The 25,599-nt window shown below is 41.3% G+C and overlaps 1 protein-coding gene across 12 annotated transcripts in view; it reads right to left on the reverse strand.

The window, feature by feature from the left end:
* Window positions 1–25,599, reverse strand: part of FRMD4A (FERM domain containing 4A) — a 464,351-nt gene that overhangs the window by 163,817 nt on the left and 274,935 nt on the right. For all 12 annotated transcript variants that reach the window (XM_053406326.1, XM_053406327.1, XM_053406332.1 and 9 more), the window contains one exon: window positions 15,296–15,361. In XM_053406326.1, coding sequence (XP_053262301.1) covers window positions 15,296–15,361 — 66 coding nt within the window. Of the gene's footprint in view, window positions 1–15,295; window positions 15,362–25,599 lie in introns of those variants that run through there.

A 25,599-nucleotide genomic window follows, 5' to 3' on the forward strand; every position in this document is an offset into this window, starting at 1 on the left:
TCTCTTCCAAGCCTCCCATTCCTTCTATTATACCTGTACATTTCCCTAAGTAATGATGCTGGTCAAGACTAGTGCTATGGTCACTCTAAGGGAAAAGTTGTTTTTGTTTTACTATAGAAACAGTGGTCTGCTCAACAGCCTAATGATGTTATGATGGTGCCCAAGGCATGAATGATGGATGGATGACAAGACATTTGGATGGGTAGAGACAGATTAGATAATCTGTTTGTTCCCTGCTTATCTGAAAGGCTCTTTGTGCAGAAGAAGAGAGGGAAAAGAAGTTACAAGTGACCACATGTCCTGTTCCTCATGATGAGGTAATGCAAGTTGTACTTATTTTTAAATATGACCCAATTCTGAGCCAACAGTCAGCTTCTCTGTCCAAGCAATTAGGAAAAGCTAATCATAAAAGCATCCTGACATGTCATATCACAGCAAGCAGAGCAAATGCTACAGGGAGGATTTTGCCCTGCATTTCTTCCAGAAGTTGGTGTGGGTTGGGTGGGTGGGAATCCTCCTGTATCTCCATAATAATGCTTTGCTTTCCAGACAGTGAAATTACAAGTCTCTACAGAGAACAAAATGAACATATCCCTGGAGGACAGAGAAGGACACGGAGAAGACAAAAGCTGGAGAATGGAGGAGAGAGAAATGCATTCAGGCACCAGAACTTCCTAAGTCCCCCTTAGGAGCAGATATTCCTTCCAAGAATGAGGACAAAAGCTCAGACAGAAAACTAAGGAAGGATGAATCAGTCAATTTTGGTTTCTCTCAGTTTCTCATTTTTCCAGTCTTAAATTCAGTTTTCCACATCAGTGTGAGTTCTTTTTTTCAGTGGAAGAGAATTGAACACATGCCTCAGTTTACCAACCAGTAGAACAAAGTAGTTGACAACTGCATGGTCTTTATCTTAAAGGTGCAAATATTCGTAGAGTCTGTGAACTTCTCAAATTATCTGGCAAAATAGTTGTACTATTTTGGTTCTATTGCTCACAGCAAATTTAAAACAATTGGATTGTGTCCAATAAAATGTATTGAGTCCAATCCAGCCATGATGATGTAATTTAAGTGTTTAAGGGAAAACAAGAAATGCAAAGAATATACAAAATTTGAAAAAATTGAAATTTGAGAAAAAATTATAAAAGGGGAGATAAAAAAGAAAATACAAAATGGGAAACCAGTGAAATTTATAAAATATTAGTAGAAATGGAGGGTCAACTTCCTTGTGCACTGCAGCCTCCCTCCACCCGCGGGGGCAGAGGTGCTGCGGCTGGGCACACTGCGCACCACGGCCTCTCTCTGCTTGACCCAGAGAGGGAGGAGCCATGGCTGGCAGCCTCTCTCCGCTGCAGCAGAGCGCAGGGCATCCCAGCCGACTCTCAACTCTGCCCTGAGTCAGATGTGACCCGGTAGCACAGCGGAAGTGGAGCTGCGTCTGGGCGCAAGGGAGCTGCCTCGGTGGCTTCCTTGCACACCAGAGCCTGTTGTGGGAACACCTGGTTGCGCCCCCTCCAGAAAATGGACCCAGGGCAACTGCCCCCCCGCCACACCTCTGCCAACCATGTATCTGCTTAAAAGCAAAGCTATATATTTGTGTGAATGGATGAGGGTAGCTTCCAGAATAGTTGTTTATTTACTTTACAAGCATTTTAATTAGGTTCCTGTGAGACAACCTTGCTATTTTCACCCAAAATAGGAGTTCTTGTAGTAAGAGTGACTATTTCACATTATGAACAGAAGTTTTGTATCTCAGCCTGAAAACTCACCTCTCATGCTGCTTAATGCCAATTTCATTTGTCTTTCTGTAGAGCTGCACTTCCAGTATAATGTATGCCTTTACATTATAAAGCACTTGGTAATAGCAGACCTACAGTGTATATATTGAAATCCTATTTCCACTTTCATTTCAAGTCAATTTGCCGTGTTTCACTTCTCACACTCAGCTGTTTTTTTTAAAATGGAATTACAAAAGATCCAACATGGTGAAAACATGAATTGGGGAGTTAAGTGTAACTAGGTCTCATAGAATAGAATCATAGAATTGGAAGGGACCCTGAGATTATCACTAAATTCACATATAAATTCAGATATTGTTTTTACTGAGAGAAAGTCTACACAGTAAATAGCAGGTGAAACCTCAACACTCTTTGTAGGAAGTGTGTTTGCCATGGGCAGACTGGGCATCTGGCCTCAGCCTGTGGCATCTCTCCAGGTTCATTTCCTTGGGGCACTTGGATTGCAATTTATCTCTTGGAGTACCAGGTAGGTGTGTGGGGCTACTTTGTTCTCTCATAGTCTTTGTTTGTGGCTTATTATATTCTGCCTGATACAGCTTAACCAAGAAGTACATGTACATGAAAAAAATAATTAAAAGCACGACTTGTGAATGGTGGCAAGAGCTCTAAGGCCATAAAGGCAGGCTGTCGGATGGGCATCTGGGTTCTAATACTGGCTGCATTCATCCTTGAAACTTCATTTTCAGGCATGTAAAGAGCTGTGGTCTTTGCCTCTTTCTCTAATGGAGTGGTTCTCAAACTTTTTTCTCTGGGCCACAGCTTCAAAATAAAAATTTGCTTGCGCCAAATGTATTACTTATTTGCTTGGTAAGTAATACATTGGAAAACAAAAAGAAACAACTCCTAGCAGTGCTTGAGTTATGACACAGAACATAATCCACTTTATAATATTATCATGGGACATCCAGAAATAATAATAATAATAATAATAATAATAATTATTATTATTATTATTATTATTATTATTTATACCCCACCCATCTGAAACGTATAATGCAGCTGCATAAGACCATAAATCATTCCCAAAACATCAAACAAAAACGTCAAACAAAAAATCAGCCTTTTACCAATGTATCGTAACTATGTATGCAAACTCAATGAGAGGTATGAGTTTGCTTTTGCCAGGTAATTTCATTTATATTAGGTCTAATTTAAGACAAACAAACTCTCATCTCCTCAACACAAATAAACCTTTCTCTTTTCTGATCTTTTATATTTGTTAGAGTTGAAAATCCCTGTTCACAACAATATGGCATGGAGAACTGTAGAAGAATAGCCAATGCTCTTGAAGAGAGGCATGGATACTCTTTTCTGCTATATATCCCCCCAAAAGTTATGTTGATACTCTACTATACTGCACAGAAAAGAATAAATGTTTCTTTGTCTTTGAATCTTCCCACCACACTTGCCATCCTCTCCTGACACACCAGGTGGTGCACCTTTGAGAACCACTGCAACCACTGCTCTAATGGAAGGTGTGCTAGCTGTCAAGCATGCAATCAGGCCTGAGATCTGAGTTCCCCAGATGTCACTTCTCCTTAACCTTGAGATCCAGTAACTGGAGTCTGCTGCAAAAGACACACACTTAGAATTAAAGAATTCCAAGCAAGCAGTTTGTTTTGAGTACCAGAACTGAACAGAGCTCACAGTTCTTCTACACGAAGATCCACTCCTCGCTACTCCAAGCTTTTGACATTTTGGCAATATAGTTTAGGGCAGCAGGGAGTCATTTTGTTACTGCCATTCATAAATAATTAGGAGTCAGAAATCCTTACCAATCTACTGCAAGCCACCTAGATATCTACCAGTACATCCCAATCTACCTTCTACTCACCCCTGCTTTAAGAAACACATAGGTGACTATCACTGCCTTTGAGACGTTTAGAGGATTCTCTCCAAGATCAAAGGCTGCCAACTCAAATAATATATAGGGGCCCCCAGGTAAGATCTGCCCTCACATAATCGATCCCATGACACAGTTCATGCACACCATTTGAATGGCCATGCTGGCCAAATGATTCAGGCAGCGAAGGCAGGCGGACTTACAGAGATGTGTGACCTTCTTAGAGAAACAATGACCACTACCAAACAGGCAGAAAATGCTTAGGAAGATCAAGGAGAACTGCAAATAGTGAATGGGCTGGATATTTAAGAGATGCAGTGTAAAACTAAAATAAACTAATACATATTCTACTTCTAGTTAATATTTCTACTTGTCTGAAATATCAAAAAGTTCTCTTTACTGCACATTTTCCCTGGCGCAAGGTCAAGGATAGAGCAGCTGGCACATTCCTCTGGGATGCTACTTCCTGCCCTCCTTTCTTCTTCTTAAGTTCTTTTCCCACCGGCACTTTAAGCAAGGGAATCTGGATGAATCAGGTTAGCCCTGCTGGGTTTCATTAGTTTTCAACATTGCATTTCTTAGCTGCGGCATTCATTTCCCTGGAGCTATCTGACTGATATGACCTTTGTGTGCACAAAGATTCTTTGCCTGGTTTGTCACTAGGCACAGCATTCTCCGCCATATTCTCCACCCCAAAATATGTTATAGCCAGCTCAGGGTGACTCTATGCTTCTACTTTTACGCATTACTCAGTCATTTTTGCTTGGTTGAACATAACTGTTTTGCCCCCCTATTTGATGATCTTTATCAGCCACTTCCCATTTTAGCAATATTCATTTATTTACAGCAATCAAGTGTGGAGATGGCACTCTTCTCTTGCCTTTTGTTAATACAACAGCTGAAGATGCTTCCGCAGAGGGCACTTTTGTCAGCTGGTGATCACTGCCCGACAGCACTGACCCACCTGCTGAGCTGAGAGATGTAAGTCTGAGGTTATGGCGCTTGCCTAAGAGGCTCCCAGGGGAGGTTTGCTTTTGGGGAGCACTAATGCTGCTCCCTCCCCCAAATTTCCTACAACTTGAGAGACAGGTGTCAGGGACTGACTGGACACTGAGGAGCGGTGGCTCAATGCAGATGAGTGGGCATTGGGAGAAGGAGGTTGGAGACTGACTTGGAAGAAGGGATCAGTGAACTGGGGGGGGGGCTGTGCAGCCAGGAGACAAGAGTCTCTGGCAGGAGAAGCTGCAGAGAGAGAGAACAGGTGCAGGAGGAGAGAGAGGCCAGGCTGGGAAGTTTTCAAATGTTTAATGTTTTATTATGTTTTTATATATGTTGGAAGCCACCTTGAGTGGCTGGGGCAACCCAGTAAAATGGGCAAGTTATAAATAATAAAATTGTTGTTGTTGAATAGGATGTCCCTGTTTTCATCAGAGAAATGTTGGAGGGGATGTGCATGTTTATAAAGGTTTTATAAAGCTGACTTGAAAAGAAATGAAAAACCACTTATGCAATACCATGAAGATAAAGAGAAGAAAAACTTGGTTGCTAGACAAGCCTTTCATGTGCAAAGGCCTAATGGGAATGGAAACACAGAAACAATGCAAAAAAACAAAAACAAAACCTAATGCAAAAATGAGTCCAAAGCAGGGGGATGATTTGAATAAATTCACTGTCTGGAAATTATTAAGAGAACACAGTCAAACATTTTCCTTAAAAACACACCGTTGCAAACAAAATGTGAATCCAGCAGGAACAAAAAGAATACGAGAGGCAGGGGCGGAGATCCCAAAAAGAAACAGTTTGCTGCTTTTCAAGAAAGAAAATGAATGAAAGAAAGAAAAAACCTAGTCACTGCACAAAAAGGTCACCAAGCAAAAAGAACAAATGTGCAGAATAAGGCTAAAGGCAAATACAATATTTTTAGGGCAGCAACCCCCCCCCCCAAGGAAGGGCTCCCTCCGCATTCAGCTCAAATGTCACTTGTGACTTTAGTACTTGGGAGGTGGAATTCCACTCAAACATACTGCACCCCTGGGTCAAACTCTGGAAAAAATTAATGGCCCTGCACATTCGAAACAGAATTTGGTTGTAAACTGTGCTGATTGGGCGGGTTCTCCGTAATGTCATCAATAAATCTCCAATCCCATTCGCTGTTGTTGTTGTTTTTAAAGCATTGTCCTTTGGCAATTATTAAAGCAAATGGTAGCTGGGAAAGGAGGCATGGGCTTGTTTTTACAACTCCTCTGTGTATGCTGCAGCCCCAGTCCTGTTCAGGGCCCCTGTGGCTGCTATTTAAAAAACAACACCAAATTTAATTAATTAATTTAACATGTAGTTTGGCCCTCAGTAGTATATGCTATATAGATGTTCAAGGAATCAAGTAACATGATGAACAGTTATCAACATATGCAAAGATATAAAGGGGGGGGGAGTAATAAATATATCAGTTTAATTTTTCCCCTTCCCATTTAACAGTTCTTATTTCACAAATTAGGGTGACATGAGGAAGTTTGGTTTTGCTAGATGCTAAAAATTTCATTCATTATTTGGACCTCAGTCAATTTGAAAAGATACATTTTTCACACTTCTTTATTCTGCTCCCAGGTCTATAAACACCTTCCAGTTTTTGGATAATTCTTCCATATAAATTTCTAAGTGCACTAATAGTCATGATTTCTCTTTCCAATGCCTGAGCTCTGGTGTCAAGGCAACACGTGGTTTTTGAAGACTTTCCAAGGGCAAGCTCAGATGAGTTCAGATAAATTCATAATCCAGCACAGTCAGAAAACTGCACGCAGCTGATCGTGAATAAAAGGAAATGTGCAAAAGGGAAACTGGCCTTGGGGTCGCATTTGGCCAGTGGCCCTGATGCTGCCCACCCCCCCATTTTAATTTGTTGTATTTAAGTTGTTCTGGGAGACTTTGGGCCTGAAGAGTGAGGTACAAACACTCAATCAATTATGGTGTGTCATCATCCAAACCTGCTCTTCAATACAGAATGAGAAAAAAGAGAAAATTCTGTCTCAAATAAAAGACAAAGAGAAGAGTTTAAGATCAATGCCAAAGAGTCAACAGATTCCAAAAGAAATTAAAGCATTGCAGATCCAATTTTCTCAAATTATTAACCAGGAAATAGAATGGAAAATTAAAATGATGAAACAGAGAAATTTTGAATCTGCAAATAAATGTGGGAAATTGTTGGCTTGGCAATTAAAAAAGAGACAGAAGCAAAGCACTATTACAAATATTGTATCTGATGGAAAATCTATGGAAAACCCTGCAGATATAAGAAAATGTTTTCAGAAATACTTTAAACAGCTGTATAAAAAAGGTAAAGAAGATAAGGATAAAATTGAGCAATTTCTTGAGGCAAACGAAATGCAGAAAATTCCCGAGGATAAAAGGTTCCTACTAAATGGCATGATTACGAGACAGGAGGCTGAGATGGCAATAAATAAGATGCAGTTAGGCAAAGCCCTGGGACCAGATGGTCTTTCTGCAAAATACTATAAAATATTGAAAGATTGGTTAATTCAACCGTTGGCAGATGTGTGCAATAAGATTCTAAGAGGGGACAAAGCTCCCGAAACCTGGAAAGATGCATTTATTACTCTGATCCCAAAAACAGATCAAGATAGATCTGATGTAAAAAACTATAGACCAATCTCATTACTTAATGTGGACTATAAAATCTTTGCAGATATTTTGGCCAATAGATTAAAAAAGGTTCTATCAGATTATATACATAAGGACCAGGCAGGATTTCTGCCTGGGAGACATATGTAGACACAAAGTCAGAAAAGCTAAAGCACAGAATGAACTCAGGCTTGCTAGAGAGGTTAAAAGCAACAAAAAAGGCTTTTATGGGTATGTTCGTAGCAAAAGGAAGAACAAAGAAACAGTGGGGTCACTCAGAGGAGAAGATGGTGAAATGCAAACAGGGGACACAGAAAGGGCTGAACTCCTCAATGCCTTCTTTGCCTCAGTCTTCTCTGATAAAGAAAACAATGCCCGACCTGAAGAATTTGGAGCAAATGATTCAGCAGAGGAAACACAGCCCAGAATAAGTAAGGAGATAGTACAAGAATACTTGGCTAGTCTAGATGTATTCAAGTCTCCAGGGCCAGATGAACTGCATCCAAGAGTATTAAAAGAACTGGCAGATATGATCTCAGAACCACTGGCAGTCATCTTTGAGAATTCCTGGAGAACAGGTGAAGTCCCGGCAGACTGGAGGAGGGCAAATGTTGTCCCTATTTTCAAAAAGGGGAAAAGAGAGGACCCAAATAATTACCGCCCAGTCAGTCTGACATCAATACCAGGGAAGATTCTGGAGCAGATCATTAAGAAAACAGTCTGTGAGCACCTAGAAAGGAATGCTGTGATCACCAATAGTCAGCATGGATTTCTGAAAAATAAGTCATGTCAGACTAACCTGATCTCGTTTTTTGACAGAATTACAAGCCTGGTAGATGAAGGGAACGCAGTGGATGTAGCCTACCTTGATTTCAGCAAGGCATTTGACAAGGTGCCCCATGATATTCTTGTAAAGAAGCTGGTAAAATGCGGTCTTGACTATGCTACCACTCAGTGGATTTGTAACTGGCTGACTGACCAAACCCAAAGGGTACTCATCAGTGGTTCCTCTTCATCCTGGAGAAGAGTGACTAGTGGGGTGCCACAGGGTTCTGTCTTGGGCCCGGTCTTATTCAACATCTTTATCAACGACATGGATGAGGGACTCAAGGGCATCCTGATCAAATTTGCAGATGACACCAAACTGGGAGGGGTGGCTAACACCCCAGAGGACAGGATCACACTTCAAAACGACCTTGACAGATTAGAGAACTGGGCCAAAACAAACAAGATGAATTTTAACAGGGAGAAATGTAAAGTATTGCACTTGGGCAAAAAAAATGAGAGGCACAAATACAAGATGGGGGACACCTGGCTTGAGAGCAGTACATGTGAAAAGGATCTAGGAGTCTTGGTTGACCACAAACTTGACATGAGCCAACAGTGTGACGCGGCAGCTAAAAAAGCCAATGCAATTCTGGGCTGCATCAATAGGAGTATAGCATCTAGATCAAGGGAAGTAATAGTGCCACTGTATTCTGCTCTGGTCAGACCTCACCTGGAGTACTGTGTCCAGTTCTGGGCACCACAGTTCAAGAAGGACACTGACAAACTGGAACGTGTCCAGAGGAGGGCAACCAAAATGGTCAAAGGCCTGGAAACGATGCCTTATGAGGAACGGCTAAGGGAGCTGGGCATGTTTAGCCTGGAGAAGAGGAGGTTAAGGGGTGATATGATAGCCATGTTCAAATATATAAAAGGATGTCACATAGAGGAGGGAGAAAGGTTGTTTTCTGCTGCTCCAGAGAAGCGGACACGGAGCAATGGATCCAAACTACAAGAAAGAAGATTCCACCTAAACATTAGGAAGAACTTCCTGACAGTAAGAGCTGTTTGACAGTGGAATTTGCTGCCAAGGAGTGTGGTGGAGTCTCCTTCTTTGGAGGTCTTTAAGCAGAGGCTTGACAACCATATGTCAGGAGTGCTCTGATGGTGTTTCCTGCTTGGCAGGGGGTTGGACTCGATGGCCCTTGTAGTCTCTTCCAACTCTATGATTCTATGATTCTATGAAAGATAACATTAGAAATATAATTGATATATTAGAAAGGTTGGAAGCGAAAAGAAATTGCAAGGCAATGTTAATGTTTATTGATGCTGAAAAGGCCTTTGATAATGTTTCTTGGTTATTTATGATGAAAAACCTAGAAAGAATTGAGGTTGGCCAGGAATTTTTAAATGGTATTAATGCGATCTATTTTGAGCAATAAGCAAAAATCATAGTTAATAATGTGGTCTCAGAGGAAATCAGAATTGAGAGAGGAACTAGGCAAGGGTGCCCATTTCCCCCTCTGCTATTTATTTCTGTTCTGGAGGTTTTGCTAAACATGTTGAGGAAAGAGGAGGAGGTTAAAGGTATTGTAGTAGGATCCAAGCAATATAAATTAAAAGCCTTTGCTGATGACTTGGTTTTAACTTTACAAGATCCAGAAACTAGTGCAGTAAAAGCACTGGAGCTGATTCAAGAGTTTGGGCAGGTAGCAGGATTTAAATTAAACAAGAGCAAAACCAAAGTTTTAGGAAAAAAATTAGATAATGAGGAAAGAAAAACCCTTTTTGAAAGGACAGGCCTTGTTTCTGTGAAAAAAGTTAAATATTTGGGTGTGAATTTATTGGTAAAGAATTTGAATCTCTATAAAGATAACTATGAAAAATTATGAAAAACTATGAAATCAAGAAAGATCTTGAGATATGGTCAAACCTAAAACTTTCATTGATGGGCCGAATATCGGTGGTTAAGATGAATGTATTGCTGAAGATGTTGTTTTTATTTCAAGCTCTACCAATCATTGAAAATGTTAAATGTTTTAAAGAATGGCAGAAGGCATTGTCCAAATTTATCTGGCAGGGGAAAAACCCTAGAATTAAATATAAATTACTTACAGATATAAAAGAAAGAGGGGTTTTTTCCCTACCAGAATATACTTTGAAGCTGCTGCCTTCTGCTGGATCAAGGATTGGATTCAATTAGAGAATGATGATGTGTTAGATTTGGAGTGACTGGATAATCGATTTGGATGGCATGCATATCTCTGGTATGACAAGATAAAGGCCCACAGTGGTTTTAAGAATCATGTAATTAGAAAGGCGTTATACAATGTATGGACTAGATATAAAGATCTCTTAGTAAGAAAAACACCAAAATGGATTTCGCCAATGGAAGCACAGGCCCCCCAAAAAATTAAACATGGAAAACAAATGGTTGAGGTACTCAGATTTGTTGTTAGAGGATCAGGAAGGTTTTAAATTAAAACCATTTGAACAAATTAAAGATAGAATGAATTGGTTGCAATATTATCAAATTAATGAATTATATAAGATGGATAAGAGAAATGGTTTTGCAACAGAAAAAACCAAATTGGAAACGGAGTTGTTAGATACTAATGATAAAAATATGTCTAAAATGTATAATTTGTTGTTGGAGTGGCATACAAAGGATGAACAAGTTAAATCGGTTATGATTGATTGGGCAAGAGATGTGGGACATAATATAATGATGGAGGATTGGGAGAGGCTATGGAAGAAAGGGGCTAAGTTCACTGTATGTACGATGTTAAAGGAAAATATTATGAAGATGATGTATAGATGGTACTTGACCCCTGTAAAACTAGCAAAGATTTATCACAATAGTGATAACCTTTGTTGGAATTGTAAAGAAAAAGAAGGTACTTTTTTCCATATGCGGTGGACTTGTCCCAACATGAAAGACTTCTGGGAGAAGATTTATAATGAATTGAAAAAAATGTTGAAATATACATTTATTAAGAAACCAGAGGCCTTTCTTCTTGGAATAACAGGTTCGGAAAGAAAGATGTTAAATTATTTTTGTATGCCACAACGGCCGCCCGAATATTACTTGCAAAAAATTGGAAAACACAAGAACTACCAACAGTGGAAGATTGGCAGATGAAGATGATGGACTTTTCGGAGCTAGCTGAGCTGACCTGACTGGAAGAATCTGCAGCCAGAAAGATGAGGAGTTTCAAGAGGACTAGAGGAAATTTAAGGACTATTTGAATAAATATTGTAAGATAAAAAATTAGAAACAAATAGGCCTAGGATTAAACTAAGTTATAATTAAATAAATGGGAATTTGAATGTTAAGAAAAGTGAATAAGATAGACTATAATTGGAAATTGTTTTAGTTTAATAATGATATTGGAAAGCTGTTACTTTTAATTACAAGGAAACTCAGAAGGGAGGGATTTGAGGAAGTCAACCAAGATGTTTAAAAGGTTGGATTTGTGAATAATTAAGTTTGTTGTTATGGTTTATCTGTTTATTGTTCCCTTTTTTCTTTTTCTTTTTCTGTTTTTGTGTATCATTTTGCTTTGTGGTTTGTGTTATCATTGTGGAAAATCTAATAAAAAATATTAAAAATAATAATAGTTAAAAAAACCCTGCTCTTCAGTCAAACTAGCCTATAAAGTACAGTACAGTACAGTATTGACATAAAGATCGTGAACATCAAAAATGCCTCCTTAATTTTTCTTTCTTTTTTTAAAAAAACTCTTCAGATTATTTTCTGCTGCCTCTTTTGGTTTTGAAATAACCTTGCTGAGCCATCTGTACAACACAAAGCGGTCCTGAAATGCGTTTCCTGTGATTCAAATCACTTTCAAAAGGCTCCTATTCATCTTCTTCCTCTTTTGCTAGAATGAGACTAACATGCAACCCTGCTCACCCCAAAAATGCCAGAGTAATTAAAGTGCCTGTGTTTCATTTCCTGTTTCTAGCTGCACAGAGCAGTGTTTTCTTTAAAAAGCCATTTTTTAAACCTTCTGATTAACCCTTTAGAGACTTTGTGGCAGCTAAAGCAGCCTAGTGCACAAGAGCATCATAAACCCCCAGTTCAACTTTACTGTTTAATCTTATAAGAACCTTTGACTATCCCTCGGCTGTAGCTCTAAGGTACCAAATCTGCTTTGCATGCAGAAGGTTCCAGGCTCAATCCCTGGCATCTCCAGGCAGGGCTACCAGTGTTCCCAGTCTGAAATCCTGGAGAGCTGCTGCCAATCAGTGCAGAGGATACTGAACTAGATGCACGCATGTTTCCATGTTGCAGTATCTGTGCCATGCAGATGGAATACTGGTCTATCTTACCAGTGTTAAAATGACTGCTAAGGTAAATGTGTAATGTTCATATTCTGTGCTCTGCAAATAATAATAATAATAATAATAATAATAATAATAATAATAATTATTATTATTATTATTATTTCCTCCTGCACAGTCTCCCTACCTAAAAACTGTTGGCCAAAGAAATAAAACAGGACTGTTTGTAAGATGTGCCAGAAACTCTGCCTACAGCACAAAGCCTATAACACAAAGATGTAAGTCTGGAAACATAATGGGTGATATCCAAATCTAATGGGAGCTCTGTGCTTTCAAAATCTGTTGCACAACCCAGGTTGTTTCCGGGCACAATTCAAAGTGTTGGTGCTGACCTTTAAAGCCCTAAATGGCCTCGGTCCAATATACCTGAAGGAGCGTCTCCACCCCCATCGTTCCACCCGGACACTGAGGTCCAGCTCCAAGGGCCTTCTGGCAGTTCCCTCGTTGAAGCCAAGTTACAGGGAACAAGGCAGAGGGTCTTCTTGGTAGTGGCGCCCGCCCTGTGGAACGCCCTCCCACCAGATGTCAAAGAGAAAACAACTACCAGACTTTTAGAAGACATCTGAAGGCAGCCCTGTTTAGGGAAGCTTTTAATGTTTGACGGACTATTGTATTTTAATATTTTGTTGGAAGCCGCCCAGAGTGGCTGGGGAAACCCAGCCAGATGGGTGGGGTATAAATAATAAATTGTTGTTGTTGTTGTTCGATTCTGCGACAGTTGAGGTTTGTGGGCTACTCCTTGGTTTTGTCTGAACTAGGCCTAATACAATGCAGGCATCCTTGATCATGGGCTGAACGCTCATCCTAACATTATCTTTGGTCAAATAGATTTTGATGTGTTTTCCCCCCTAAATAGCGCTTCAGAACCCTTCAAGACCTCTTTGACCTGACAGGAGGGCAAAGGAAACCTGTGTACAAAAGCAAACATGCCTCCAGCATATCATTTTGAACCATCTTAAAAACAATTGCCTGATGATCTCTCCCAGCAGCTTCATATAGATGTTGAAAAGCATGAGGCAGAAGACAGAGCCCTGAGGCACCCCACAAGTGAGTGTCCAGGGGTCCAAACACCCACCTCCCACCATTCCTTTCTGGACACGGCCCAGGAGGAAGGAGCGGAAGTACTGCATGACAGTGCCCCCAATTCCCAACTCCTCTAAACAGTCCAGAAGGATGCCATGGTTGACCATTGATATCACTGATGATATCAAAAGCCTTATATTCTCTGCCTTATTTTTTTTTATTTGTGGCTGTATTTTACTGTTTTGCTGTTACTATAATCCCCCCACAATCTTTGGTATTGAGTATCCTATAAAAAATTGTAAATGAACAATTACCAAACCTCAACATGGTCAGAGTGTCATAGTCTAAAGCAGCTCACAGGCTTGTTTTGAAAGCAAAATGGGCTGGGAGGGAAAGCTGAATGTAATAAATTCCTGCAAAGCTCTTACACTTAGATGCTGCCAAGTTTATGACAGAGTTTGGCATCCTGTCGAGGGGTCTGGCCGGATGACAAAATATGCTTCCACCTCTGAACTGCTGACTGGCAGCGCACTGCATCCTCCAGAGTACAGACGTTGGCTGCTCCTGCCTTCTCTCACCCCTCTCACCTTTGAACACCTCAGAACCACTCACTCATTCACCTCCCCCAGACATTCCCAAAATGCGTAACCACTCCCGCCAGCCTGTCCCTGATGCAAAGGTGCCAGCTTGCGAGGGCGGGGGTGGGGGGGCAACGCTGTGCATGACATCAGGGCGTGGGAGGAGCCGGGCAAGAGCTGAACATGGCGGCTTCAATGGCCAGCAGCTCCGCCTCCCACACGGGGGCCTGCCACCAGCAGGAGGCGGCATCAACCTTCCTGCCCATCCACAGCAGCAGCAGCAGGAGGAGAAGGAGCTGGATGGCGAGTGGGAGAGATAGGAGTGAATAGCCCATTCCTCTCCCCATGACTGAATCCAGCTCCTCTAACCCAGAATATTATCTGCATATAGATAACTGACATGCCACAGAAAAGCTTTTAACCTAGCCCCTTTCCCTGAGATGCTGACTTTCTGTATATGGTTTTAGAAAAATGTAACAAAATCCTTTTTATTCTCACAAGCCTTTGGCCTGTTAACCTTTTTTATTGTTTTGTGTGCATGCGTGTGTAACTCATTGTCTTAATATTTTAAAATGGCTTCATTTTGTAATACGCTTTTTCATTGACTGATTGTTTTAAAGGCTGTTGATTTTTTTTTTAATTTAAAATTTGTCCAGGGGACAAATGTCTGTAAATATAGAAAGCAAACCATCAAGCTGGCTTGACATTCTATCATTGCCATAAACCGCTTGTGCCTCAACATCTATGCTATAAATTCAACGTGACGTGAGGCCAACATATATGTAGGTCACGTCACTCACCCACAGAAGCCCCGTCTTCTCAGAGGCAGTGCATGGCAGCTACTTAACGCTGAAGCTTCAGGACATTAAAGCTTTAGTCTGCCAGTAGACAGGAGGCAGCAAGGGCTGCAGAGGCACCGATGGAGCTGAAGTAGGTCAGGACGTGAGGGGTGGTGCTGCCAGGCACACAAAAAAGGAGTTCTGTGAGGTTAGTCACTATTTCAGTTTGTCACCTGAAAGTGATACTCTACCATGGCATTGAAACATAGGAATCCCCCCCCTTTTGGGAGTGGGGGAGCATGAGAGGCAACCTCTGGCTGCTGAATCTTGGGATTTACCTTCTAGGTCTCCTGCCCATATCCTGATCCATCCTGATCCTGCTTAGCTTGTCAAATGAGAGAGGATCAAAACCCATAAGGAAGCCGACTAACTGAGATTCCATTAATTAAATTAAAAACCTCTTCTGCTGTATGGAGCAGAAACTGAGTGCTGTGGCAAGAATTCAAAACTGCAGATGCAATTTATTACCTGCACAAGGAGTTCCAGCTTCCTGTCATCAAGAAGGTGCACTTGACACCGGCGGCCCTCTGTCATCTAGGAAAACAGGACAAAAAAAGAAAGTTTCAGTGGATGCTTAAGGCACAGGCTTGGCAAAATACCACAAGCTGCTGTTAATGTGCTGAAGTCTGCACGGCTCCAAACGCTGTCATAGCAAAGGATTCTCATTTCCTGGCAATGGCAGAAAGAGAAAACAGAACAGAGTAACTCACCCTAACAGCTGTTACTGAATGGCACACACGGACTCAGACCCAAGAAGAGGGGTTTCTCCTGTGTGAGAAAGGAGTTCATGAAAGAGGCCAGGGGATCTTGCATTGCCTAAATGGGAAGGCACAAGGCAACCCCACTGTGGCTACCTCATTGTCTTTGTGGCTGTACTGCGATAAGGGTGTGTCAGGCGAGGACGGATCTAGCCTTCAACTACTTCCAGGTCCACAGAGCAGCCATCTCCATCCTGGTACCTTCCAGCTGTTTAGGAGTACAACTCCCACCAGTCTCAGCCAGCATGGCCACTATGGGGCACCCACTCATCTAGATAACGCAAGTAAGCAAGGAGAAAAAGGAACAGCCAGAGAGAACCTATGGGCAATGCTGATTATTTCTGCACTAGCAGTTCACTAACAGCACATTGCAGCCCTGATTATTTAGTTCCATAATTCATTTGCATACTACTTTTCCTCCAAAGTGCTCAGGTCAGGGAATGGAGGTTTAATCTCAAAACAACCATGAGAGGTAGATCAGACAAAGATGCTCTACAATGCCCTGCAATGTGGAACCAATCCCATCAGGGCTTGCATTTTCCTCCAAATTTAAAAGGCATTGAATTCAAGTCCTGTCACCAATTGCTCTTTTGCAGGTTCATCGTTGGGAGGAAAAATGGCTTCATGGGCCAAATCAAGACCCTGCGGGGCCTGAGCTGGAAGATCCCTGACAATTATCATTGGGATTTTCAAGCAACTATCACTTGTGATAATGGCCAATTTGATACATATCCTTTTTCAAGTGGTAAATTGCTATTATTCCTACTTTACTGTTGAGGAGCCATAAGCACTTCAAAAAAAATCTGTAGCTGGGCTATGACTTGAACTCATGTCTCTTAGTTTCAGATTTGAAGGCAAGCTCACACAAAACTTATAAGCATAGTGGTATATCTGGATTGGAAGGAACAAGGTAGAGTAAGGGGAGGTGGTTTGATTAAATGCACCTGAAAAGTGAGGCATCTTATCAGCTAAATAAGTCTGGATGGAAAACAGGGGTAGAGGAACCAATAATCAGCAGTGATGTATAATGTTTTAAAATAATGCACAAGTATATTTTATAGGATCTGTAATACCACCAAGAACACAGAAAGATGTTGCCATTGGATCACATTAGAAAACAGGTTCGTAATCAGCAGTGCAAAGTGATGTTTCTGATGATGAATCAACATTACTTCAGACCACAGGTCGGTGGTGGTGGTGGTGAAATGTTTAAATGCTCCCTTACAAAAAATAAACGTAGGTATATAAAACTAACACATCACCGCTATTTTATTATGTTGCACAGCAGGAAAAAAAAGGCTACCGAACAAGAGAAGATCTACAGCAGTAGAACATTTCTTGACTTCCTGGCTTGTTTATGAGCTCATGAAGGAATGTCAGGGCTGCTTTCAACATTCTTCTGATAACAAAGCCCAACTGTTATGTCTGTGTGTCAAAGTATTTCATTGCACAGGAAGAGCAGAAACGATCCACTGCTCTCTTATCACACAGAGATTTCTGCACTTGACACATTCAGAACGTGCTAGTCCACCTGAATGGCTCTGTTGTGCTGGTGCCCTCAGAATACCTCAAGGGATGAGCCAAGGAATCACACTCTGAACTTTCTCACAGTCAGAGAAAGGAAAAGGAAAGTAACTGCTCAGTGGAGAGATTCATTATGATATTATATGGTTTATTTCACTTGTAGAAAGTGCAAGCTGGTTGCCTTGCTGGAAGAGAAGGTACAGCAACTTGAGGCCCACCAAGCCACACAGAGCTACAGGATAAGACGCAGAGTTTCTCAATAGAGCTGAGAGGACTGTGCTGGAACGGCAGCAAAGGTGGGGTGTCCCTAGGGAGCAGGAAGATCGCTCATTGCAAGAGACAAACCCCTGGAGGAATGTGACGCACAGAAGTAGGAAAGTCACAAACCACGCTTTGTCACTGGAGCTGCAAAATCACTTCCATGCTCTCACCTTGGACACTGATTCTGGGCCAGAGGAGCTGCTATTACTAATTATATTATATTATTATTATTATTATTATTATTTACAGTTCATCAAAAGATCTCAGGGCAGTTCGCAGGAGTTGATAGCCTTAGAATACGCCAAGGTGGCTGTGAAAGGTGCAAAGATTCACAATATGACAGAGAAGTCTTATAAAGTCTTACAAAGCCCACTGACCACTACCCCTTCCTTCTGATTCATATGGATACAAATAATACCGCCACAGACAGCCTTCAATGTATAGCATGGAATTATGAGACTCTGGGCAGGAAGCTGAAGAGCCTTGGGGCACAGGTGGTCTTTTCATCACTCCTTCCTGTGGAAGGTCGTGGCCCAGGAAGAGAGAAGAAAATACTGGAGGGAGACAACTAGCTGCACAGGTAGTGGTGTCAGGAACGGTTTGGCTTCTTGGACCATGATCTCCACTTCCTTGAGGAAGGACTTCTGGCAAGAGATGGGCTGCATATCACAGTTTTTGGCAAATATGTGTTTGCTAAGAGTCTCATGAATCTGATCAGCAGAGCTTTAAACGAAATCTTGAGAGGGAGGGAAACAACATTATAGATGACAGACCTGGTACTTGGGGTAACAGCTTGATTGGTGCACAGGAAACTGAGGTAATGCTCCAGAAACCCACTAAAGGGCAAGAAACCACAAGAAGGAAGCAGCTGGAGGGAAGGACTCATTGCTTCAGTTGTCTCTACACAAATGCACGCAGTATGGGAAACTAGCAAGATGAACTAGAGCTTTTAGTACAGAATGGCAAATGCAACCTGATAGGCATTACTGAAACCTGGTGGGATAAGATTCATGACTGGGATGTAGAAAAAGAAATAGACAAAACAGGAAGGGAGGAGTAGCATTATATGTAAAGGATGTGTACACTTGTGAAGAAATCCATGACCTGGAGCATGAAAAGCAGATTGAGAGTATATGGGTAAAAATTGTAAGAGAGAGAAACAACAGTGACCTTACTGTGGATGTCTGCTATAGACCACCAAGCCAGACTGAAGACTTGGATGATGCCTTACTAGAGCAGATACTTACCAAACATTCAAAGAAGAGAGAAATAGTAATCATAGGGGACTTCAACTTCCCAATATCTGTTAGGACTCAAACTCTGCCAAGAATGTAAGTTCTGACAAATTCCTCCATTGCCTCACTGACAATTTCGTTTCCCAGAGGGTGGAAGAAACAACCAGGGGATCATCTATCTTGGACCTGATCCTCACCAATAGGGAGGAACTGATCAGTTATGTGGAAGTACTCAGAAACTTGGGAGGAAGTGATCATGTTCCCCTGGGTTTCATGATTCAGAGGCAAGGAAAAGCTGAGTGTAGTTGGACATGCACTCTGGACTTTAAGAAGGCCAATTGAGTGAGATCCCATGGTCAAAATTACTCAAAGAGAAGATGGGAGTTTCTAAAAGGAGAAATACTGAAGGCCCAAATGCAGACAATTCCCACAAGAAAGAAAAGTGGAAACCAGTGTGGCTGCATAAGGAGCTTACAGATGAGCTGAGAGTTACAAAGGGCATGTATAAGAAATGGAAGAAAGGGGAAATCACAAGTAGCCAGCTGGCTAAAGCTCAGAATGAGCTCAGGATTGCAAGAGAGGTTAAAAAAAAAATTTATTGGGTAATGCTTGAAGCAAGGGGAAGAACAAGCAAGTAATAGGTCCTCTATGTGGAGAAGACAGAGAAATGCTATTAGGTGACAGAGGGTGGAAATATTCAACACTTACTTTGCCTCTGTCTTCACCCAAAAGGAATCAATGCCCAACCTAGTGATAGCAGAATAAATAATGTAAGGATGAAGTTGCAGCACAAGATGAGGAAAGAGTGGTAAGGGAACACCTGGCTATATGAATTCAGATGAGCTGCATCCAAGGATACTGACAAGCTGCAACGTGTGCAGAGGAGGGTGACCAAGATGATACAAGTTCTGAAAACCAAGCCTTAGGTGGAACGACTGAGGGAGTTGCGTGGTAGCGGACTCTCCTTTCTTGGAGGTTTTTAAGCAGAGGTTGGATGATCATCTGTCATGGATGTTTCAGCTTGGATTCCTGCATTGCAGCGGGTTGGGCGAGATGACCCCTGGGGTTCATTCCAACTCGAAGATCCTATGATTCTTTGAAACTAGTTTGCACTGCAGGGACGAGTGGCCTCCTACAAAGTACAGTTTAAAGTGCTTGAAAGCCCTTTATTTTAACGGTAATATGATGAGTTGAACACATGAGCCACCCTATAAATTCAGGCAGACTAGTTTTTTGCCTTGCAAAAAAGGAAACACCCTTGTTGCAAAAGACGCAGGAAGTAATCTTGAAAATGATTTTGAGAAGTGAGAATCACTTGCTTGGTCTTTGCATGCCTGTTTCTTTTCTTTAATAAACAGGTATGAGATGTAGGGATGGGGGAAGAAATTCAATTCAGTTCTCATTTAAAGGTGAACCTGCCTAATTTGCACTTTCTGTGCCATCTGAAACACAGCCATCCTTCAAAATTCACAATCTTCCAAATTTTGCAAGGCAGTTCCCTGCAAAGTAATGTGCACAACAATGCAGATACTACAGTAAAGTGTAAATATATTAACAAAATTAACATAAAAAGTGTTATATTGGAGAAAATTGCTGTGCAAAAATGTGTCTAATAGGCAAAATTTCATACAATTGTGTATATACAAAATTATATGATATCAGAAGTTACTTTATTATTATTATTAAAATTCTTAAAATTCTGTTTTTTTTAAATAAATCAAAACACTCCACCACCACCAAAAGGTATAATATTTAATTAACAGCCAAAGGCCTGATCAGAAAAAGGACTGAATGACTCTAAAGTCCTTGTGAAAGTCCATTTCTTAATACTGCAAATTATTGAGTGTAAACTGTAAACTTCTAGGGGACAAAGAATCATAGAATTGTAGAATTGGAAGGGACCCCAAGAGTCATCTAGTCCAACCTCTGCAATTTAGGGATGTTTTGCCTAATGTGAGGCTCAAGCCCACAACTCTGAGATTAACAGTCTCATGCTCTACTGACTGAGCTATTGATGGATGATAAAAAACATTCATATGGAAACACAGCCATACAGAAATATGTTCAGCAATACATACGTTTTCCCCCCTATATATGATTTTGCGTGTTGAATACTCTATCTGCTTTCTCTCTCTCTCTCTTTCTGGGACTTAACAATGACACGTACATGGCATTCAATCACCCTAGAAGAAAGGAAATTCCTCTTAAAGGAAGTTACTTGGCAACTCCCAGATCTTGGAATGTTTGTATTAAGAAATGATTTTCTATTTACCTCTGACATCAATGTAAAGCTTACAATCTCATTTAACGACTGCTGGCCCAAATGTTTACACAGTGAATTTTTCAGCTTAGGATCACACAGAGAAGAGGGCAATTGTTTTGCATTGCTCCACAAAACATCTTGGCAGCTTAGTGCCTAACCCATTCATCTTGTGAGCGACTGCAAACATGAGCTGGAGGCATCCAAGAAAATAACCCTTGTGCATCCTGGGAAACACATAGACTATACATTGCAAATCATAGGCCAGCCTCCTGCTAAGTGATCACTCGACTGTAAAATCTATGGTAGCTTTTGGATGCAGCACACATAAAAGGATCCTGTGTGTGAATGGGTGTGCCGGTCAACACACATACACACTTTTTAAAAGTAGTTCCAACAGCTACACAGTCCTGTCCAATATCTTCTCAAACAAGATGTTCCTTGAGAATTCTGCCTGCTGAAAGCATCACTACATTAAATATCTCAAATTTACAAAATGCAAATTCTGTTAATTGGAACAGCTCTATACAAAAGAAAGAAGTCCCATTTTAATCAGATTTTAAAAGAAAATTACAATGGCAAACAGCATATTTATTAAGGCATTCAACCCTGCTGAAAAGCACTCTCCCTTTCAGAAACTTTGTAGGGGGAAGCAGTAAATAAGCAAAATTGTTTGCTATTCTGCGTGGGAACAGAAAACATTGCCCTCACTCTGATTTAGCCTCGGGGTACCATCATAAAGCCAAATCTGATTAGCTATGGTGTTATCATGCTGTCAAAATTATTCCCAGAAGCCCATGTTCACCCATGAAGAGTGAATGTTGAAAGCCATTCCCTCACTCTTAATTGCCTTCAAAGTCTTGTCTTGTAGCCAAATCTGATGGTCTACATGGCATAACGGTATCACCACACTGATGACATTATTCCTGAATGGCTAGAATCAATGCCTATTGAAAAATGCATGGAAAATATAGCTTCAGGTATGTGGGGGTATTTTGGGGGGTTCTTTTCAAGTTTGGGGAACATTCAGTGCCTCTCTGATATTTATATTTATTTACTGACCCGAGTTCAAATCCCTTCTCGGCCATGAAGCTCACTGAGTAAGCTTGGGCCATTCCCTGTCTCTCAGCCTACCCTATGGACAGGAGAACTTAGACAGGACTGTCACCCCGTCAGATGGGAATCATTGAGCCATGACTTTGCCTAACAATATTCAGGAGTGGTGTGTGTAGCTCAGGGAAAAAAATTACTATAGTATGAGCTGTTTTAGGAAACAAGTCCATCTGCATTTCAAGAAGCTCAAGTTTGATTTTAATATGATTTAAGTTCCAATTGAAGCCATAGTCTGAGCCAAGTAAAGTTAAGAAGGTACTCTGCTTTGTAGTTTGTGTATGTCTGACGTAGTCAACATCTAAAAGCTAATGCTTCCTCTCAAATAAAACAGAAAAAATGCTTACAGAATAAGAAAAAAAAATCAGAGCTCAAAGTACTTTCATACATTTAGTAATCTTTCTCTTTTGGTCTTGCAAATATTTTAATCTCCTAAGAAGTTGATCCAGTAAAAAGATATCATCAAACCAACTGTATTCACAATGCAATTTATTACTACCATATCTGTTTAATTACAAAATATTTGGCAGAAAAAAGCAAAACTATTAGAAATCAGATACCTCCGTAGCAAAGAAACTTCCTACTTTGAAGAATGAACTCTGCCAACAAGCAAGCTTGTGCTTTGCTGAAGTGAAGCTGAAATTTCTTAATGATTGTGTCCTCTTCCTCTCTACAATAACATCATGTCTTAAGTGTCCTCAACTGCAAATCTCACTGGGGTAGACAGATTTTCATCGGCAGTGCATTCTAAGGAATAAACTGTAGCTAAAATACAGAACCATGAAACAGAAAAGGATTTGAAATTTGACTTTAGCTACAACTATAACCAAGCCCTGGATGTTCACCCCCAGTTGAGCTAACAAATGCTTAAGTCCAGTGGGAAAGTCGACTTGAAAGCCATATGCCAGGAAAAAAGGTACAGGACGAGGGAGACAGTGAGCCCTTCTAAACTTTTACTATTTCGCTGAATTTGGTGCTAAAATTGCACCCAGAAAATTCTGGTTATGCAAGTGAAGTGGATCTGGCACATCTGCACAAGAAACTCCAATTCAAGGTGCTGGATTTGGCCTATAAAGCCTTAATTGGCTCAGGACCGCAATATCTCAAGGACCATCTCTCTCTGTATGAACTGATTAGGACCCTATGCTTATCATCTGAGACCCTTCTTTGGGTGCCTCCTCCACAAAAATCCGGAGGGCAGCAACACGAGAACAGGCCTTTTCTGTGGTGGCTCCTCTTTTTGGAATCCCCAGAGAGGCTCACCTGGCACCTTCATTAGACATCTTTAGGTGGCAGGCAAAAATGTTCCCCTTCTCCCAGGCCTTTGGCTAATTAAACCATCTCTGGTCTTTTAGACTGTGGGGGTATTATTTTTGTTTGTTATCATGGTATATGTTTTTGTGTTTTTATTGTCCTGTGATCTTTCGATGAAGGGCAGTATAGAAAGTTTAACAGCAGCAGCAGCACAGCAGCAGCAGCAACAAAGAAACCTGTTTCCAAAAAAGAAAGAGACTTTTTGAAGTAAGAAAAGTCCCCTGGAAAAGTGTGGCATGACAACTGATTGACCTCATATAACCTCCCTGCAAACAAATCAGAATGTATACACAATAAAGAGCTGATATTATATATTCTCCACACAAACTTTCCCCAAACAAACCAGGATGAATGCTCAAGACACACGTCATCTGGAAGCAACATCCACCACACCTTTTCCTCCAGTTGCATCAATTTCAATTTCACATCTATCCCATCTTTCCTCCAAGGAGCCAACAAAAGCATCACAACAACCTTTTGGAGCAGGCTAGGTTGAAAAATAGCAACTTCTCTGAACAATGCCACACACAACAACCTTCAAAATGGAAGCTCCAGCATTTTCCCTCAATACTGCTCAGGCCGCTTTCAGAAGCTTTTCAGCAGTGCAGTAAAATGGGCATCAGTTAATCACTTAAATGGGAACTGCCCCCCCTTCCGCTCATGCATCCTCACTGGAAGGTCACTGGGTGGGCTGGTCCCAAGGGCGCACAGTATACTACAGCTGCCCTGGGGCTGGGGCTGTGGTTCAGCTGCAGAAATTCTACACCCGCCCACATGCATGCTCACTGCCAGCTAATGCAGGCAGCCCCGTTTGCACAGGGGTTACATTCTGAGGGCCTGCACGCACCGGTGTAGTCGCATATAACTGAAATCCATTGAGTAAGCCTGCAAACACCCTGCTCCGCCCCACTCCACTCTACCCTGCACCCCATCCCTGTTCTCCCCTTTTAGTGACGTTTCAGTGACATCTTTATGGTGTTTCCGGGTCATTCCGGGTTCAGCGTGATGTGCACATTTTGAACACATGTAAATGGGGAGCTGCCTGTAGCATTCTGCAAGTTTGAAAGCATTAACGTATCATTAAACACAGATTCCTTTATAAAATGTCTGCATTTCAAATGTATCTTTATAATTCCCAGCACTAGTGGAATGCATAGATACTGTAATTTGAGAATGTCTGTGTTTAAAAGTCTCATTCCCATTTTTTAAAAAGAAAGATTAACCTGAGATCTCTCACTCTTGGATATTCTGGTTGCCAAGCCGTATAATGGCTGCTGAGCTGTTTTATATCACACACAGCATTTCAAAGTACATGTAGGTATGTGTGTATGTGTGTACAATTCCACTTCCCTTTATACCTTATGTGTGTTTGAAAGGAACAGAATATTTTCAATATTAATAACCTGATGTTTCAACACCCTACCAAGCCCCTGACTCATTTTGGAGGGTCCTTGTCCAGAAAAAAAGCAGTCATGTTATCTAAGAACCAAACTGAGGTCTGTGAATGAACCAAGTACAAACATATCCAATTTGTTCTTTCTTAAGGAGTCTTGTTGGATGTAGTCACAGGCAACAGCTCTAGAGGAAGATGCAAAATGTGAAAACCTGGGTGGGATTAGCAACGTTAAAGGTTGTAGTAGGTTGCGTCTAGGTGGTCAGAGGTCACCCTCATGCACATAACAAATTGATCCTGTGTGAAACTAAGCCCACTGAAATCAATGGACAGGGCCAGCCCAATAAATTTTACTGCCTGAAGCAAAGCAGCACATGGCATCCTTCCCCACAAAGGCGCACAGTGCCCCTGAGCACACGCAGAATCAGCGTTAATGGAACGTTTTCCTTAAGACCAGTACATAAGCCAAGCATAATGTGCACTACGATGATACCTGCTGCATCTTTTGATACAGGTCCTGCAGACCTGAAGAACTGAGGCATGATCAGAGCTGATTATTTGCTACAAGTCACAGTATATTTTGTGGTTTTATGCATGCTTTATATATATCCTTCTTTTTGCTGTCTTTACCTGTGAGGAATTAGTTTTGCAGCCTGATTCACCCATGTTGGAGAGGCTTAAGAACAACAGCACAAGGGAGGAGCTGCTGCCCCTGTCCCTTAGCACTTTGCCTAACAGTGAAAGGGTTAATCTCAATACTATCTGCACCTAAGCTAACTTCTGCAGTTGTGGTTAAGCAGCTAGCAAAAAACCGCAATTGCAAGCTGGGAGCTACTTCCTCTTTCTGCCGGCTAGCAGGGAGCTGCAGAAACGCAAGAGACAAGGAGCACACAAACAAGGGAGGGAGGGGGCTTAGC

Source organism: Podarcis raffonei, chromosome 10, assembly GCF_027172205.1.
Source record: "Podarcis raffonei isolate rPodRaf1 chromosome 10, rPodRaf1.pri, whole genome shotgun sequence".
NCBI classification, from domain to species: Eukaryota; Metazoa; Chordata; class Lepidosauria; order Squamata; family Lacertidae; genus Podarcis; species Podarcis raffonei.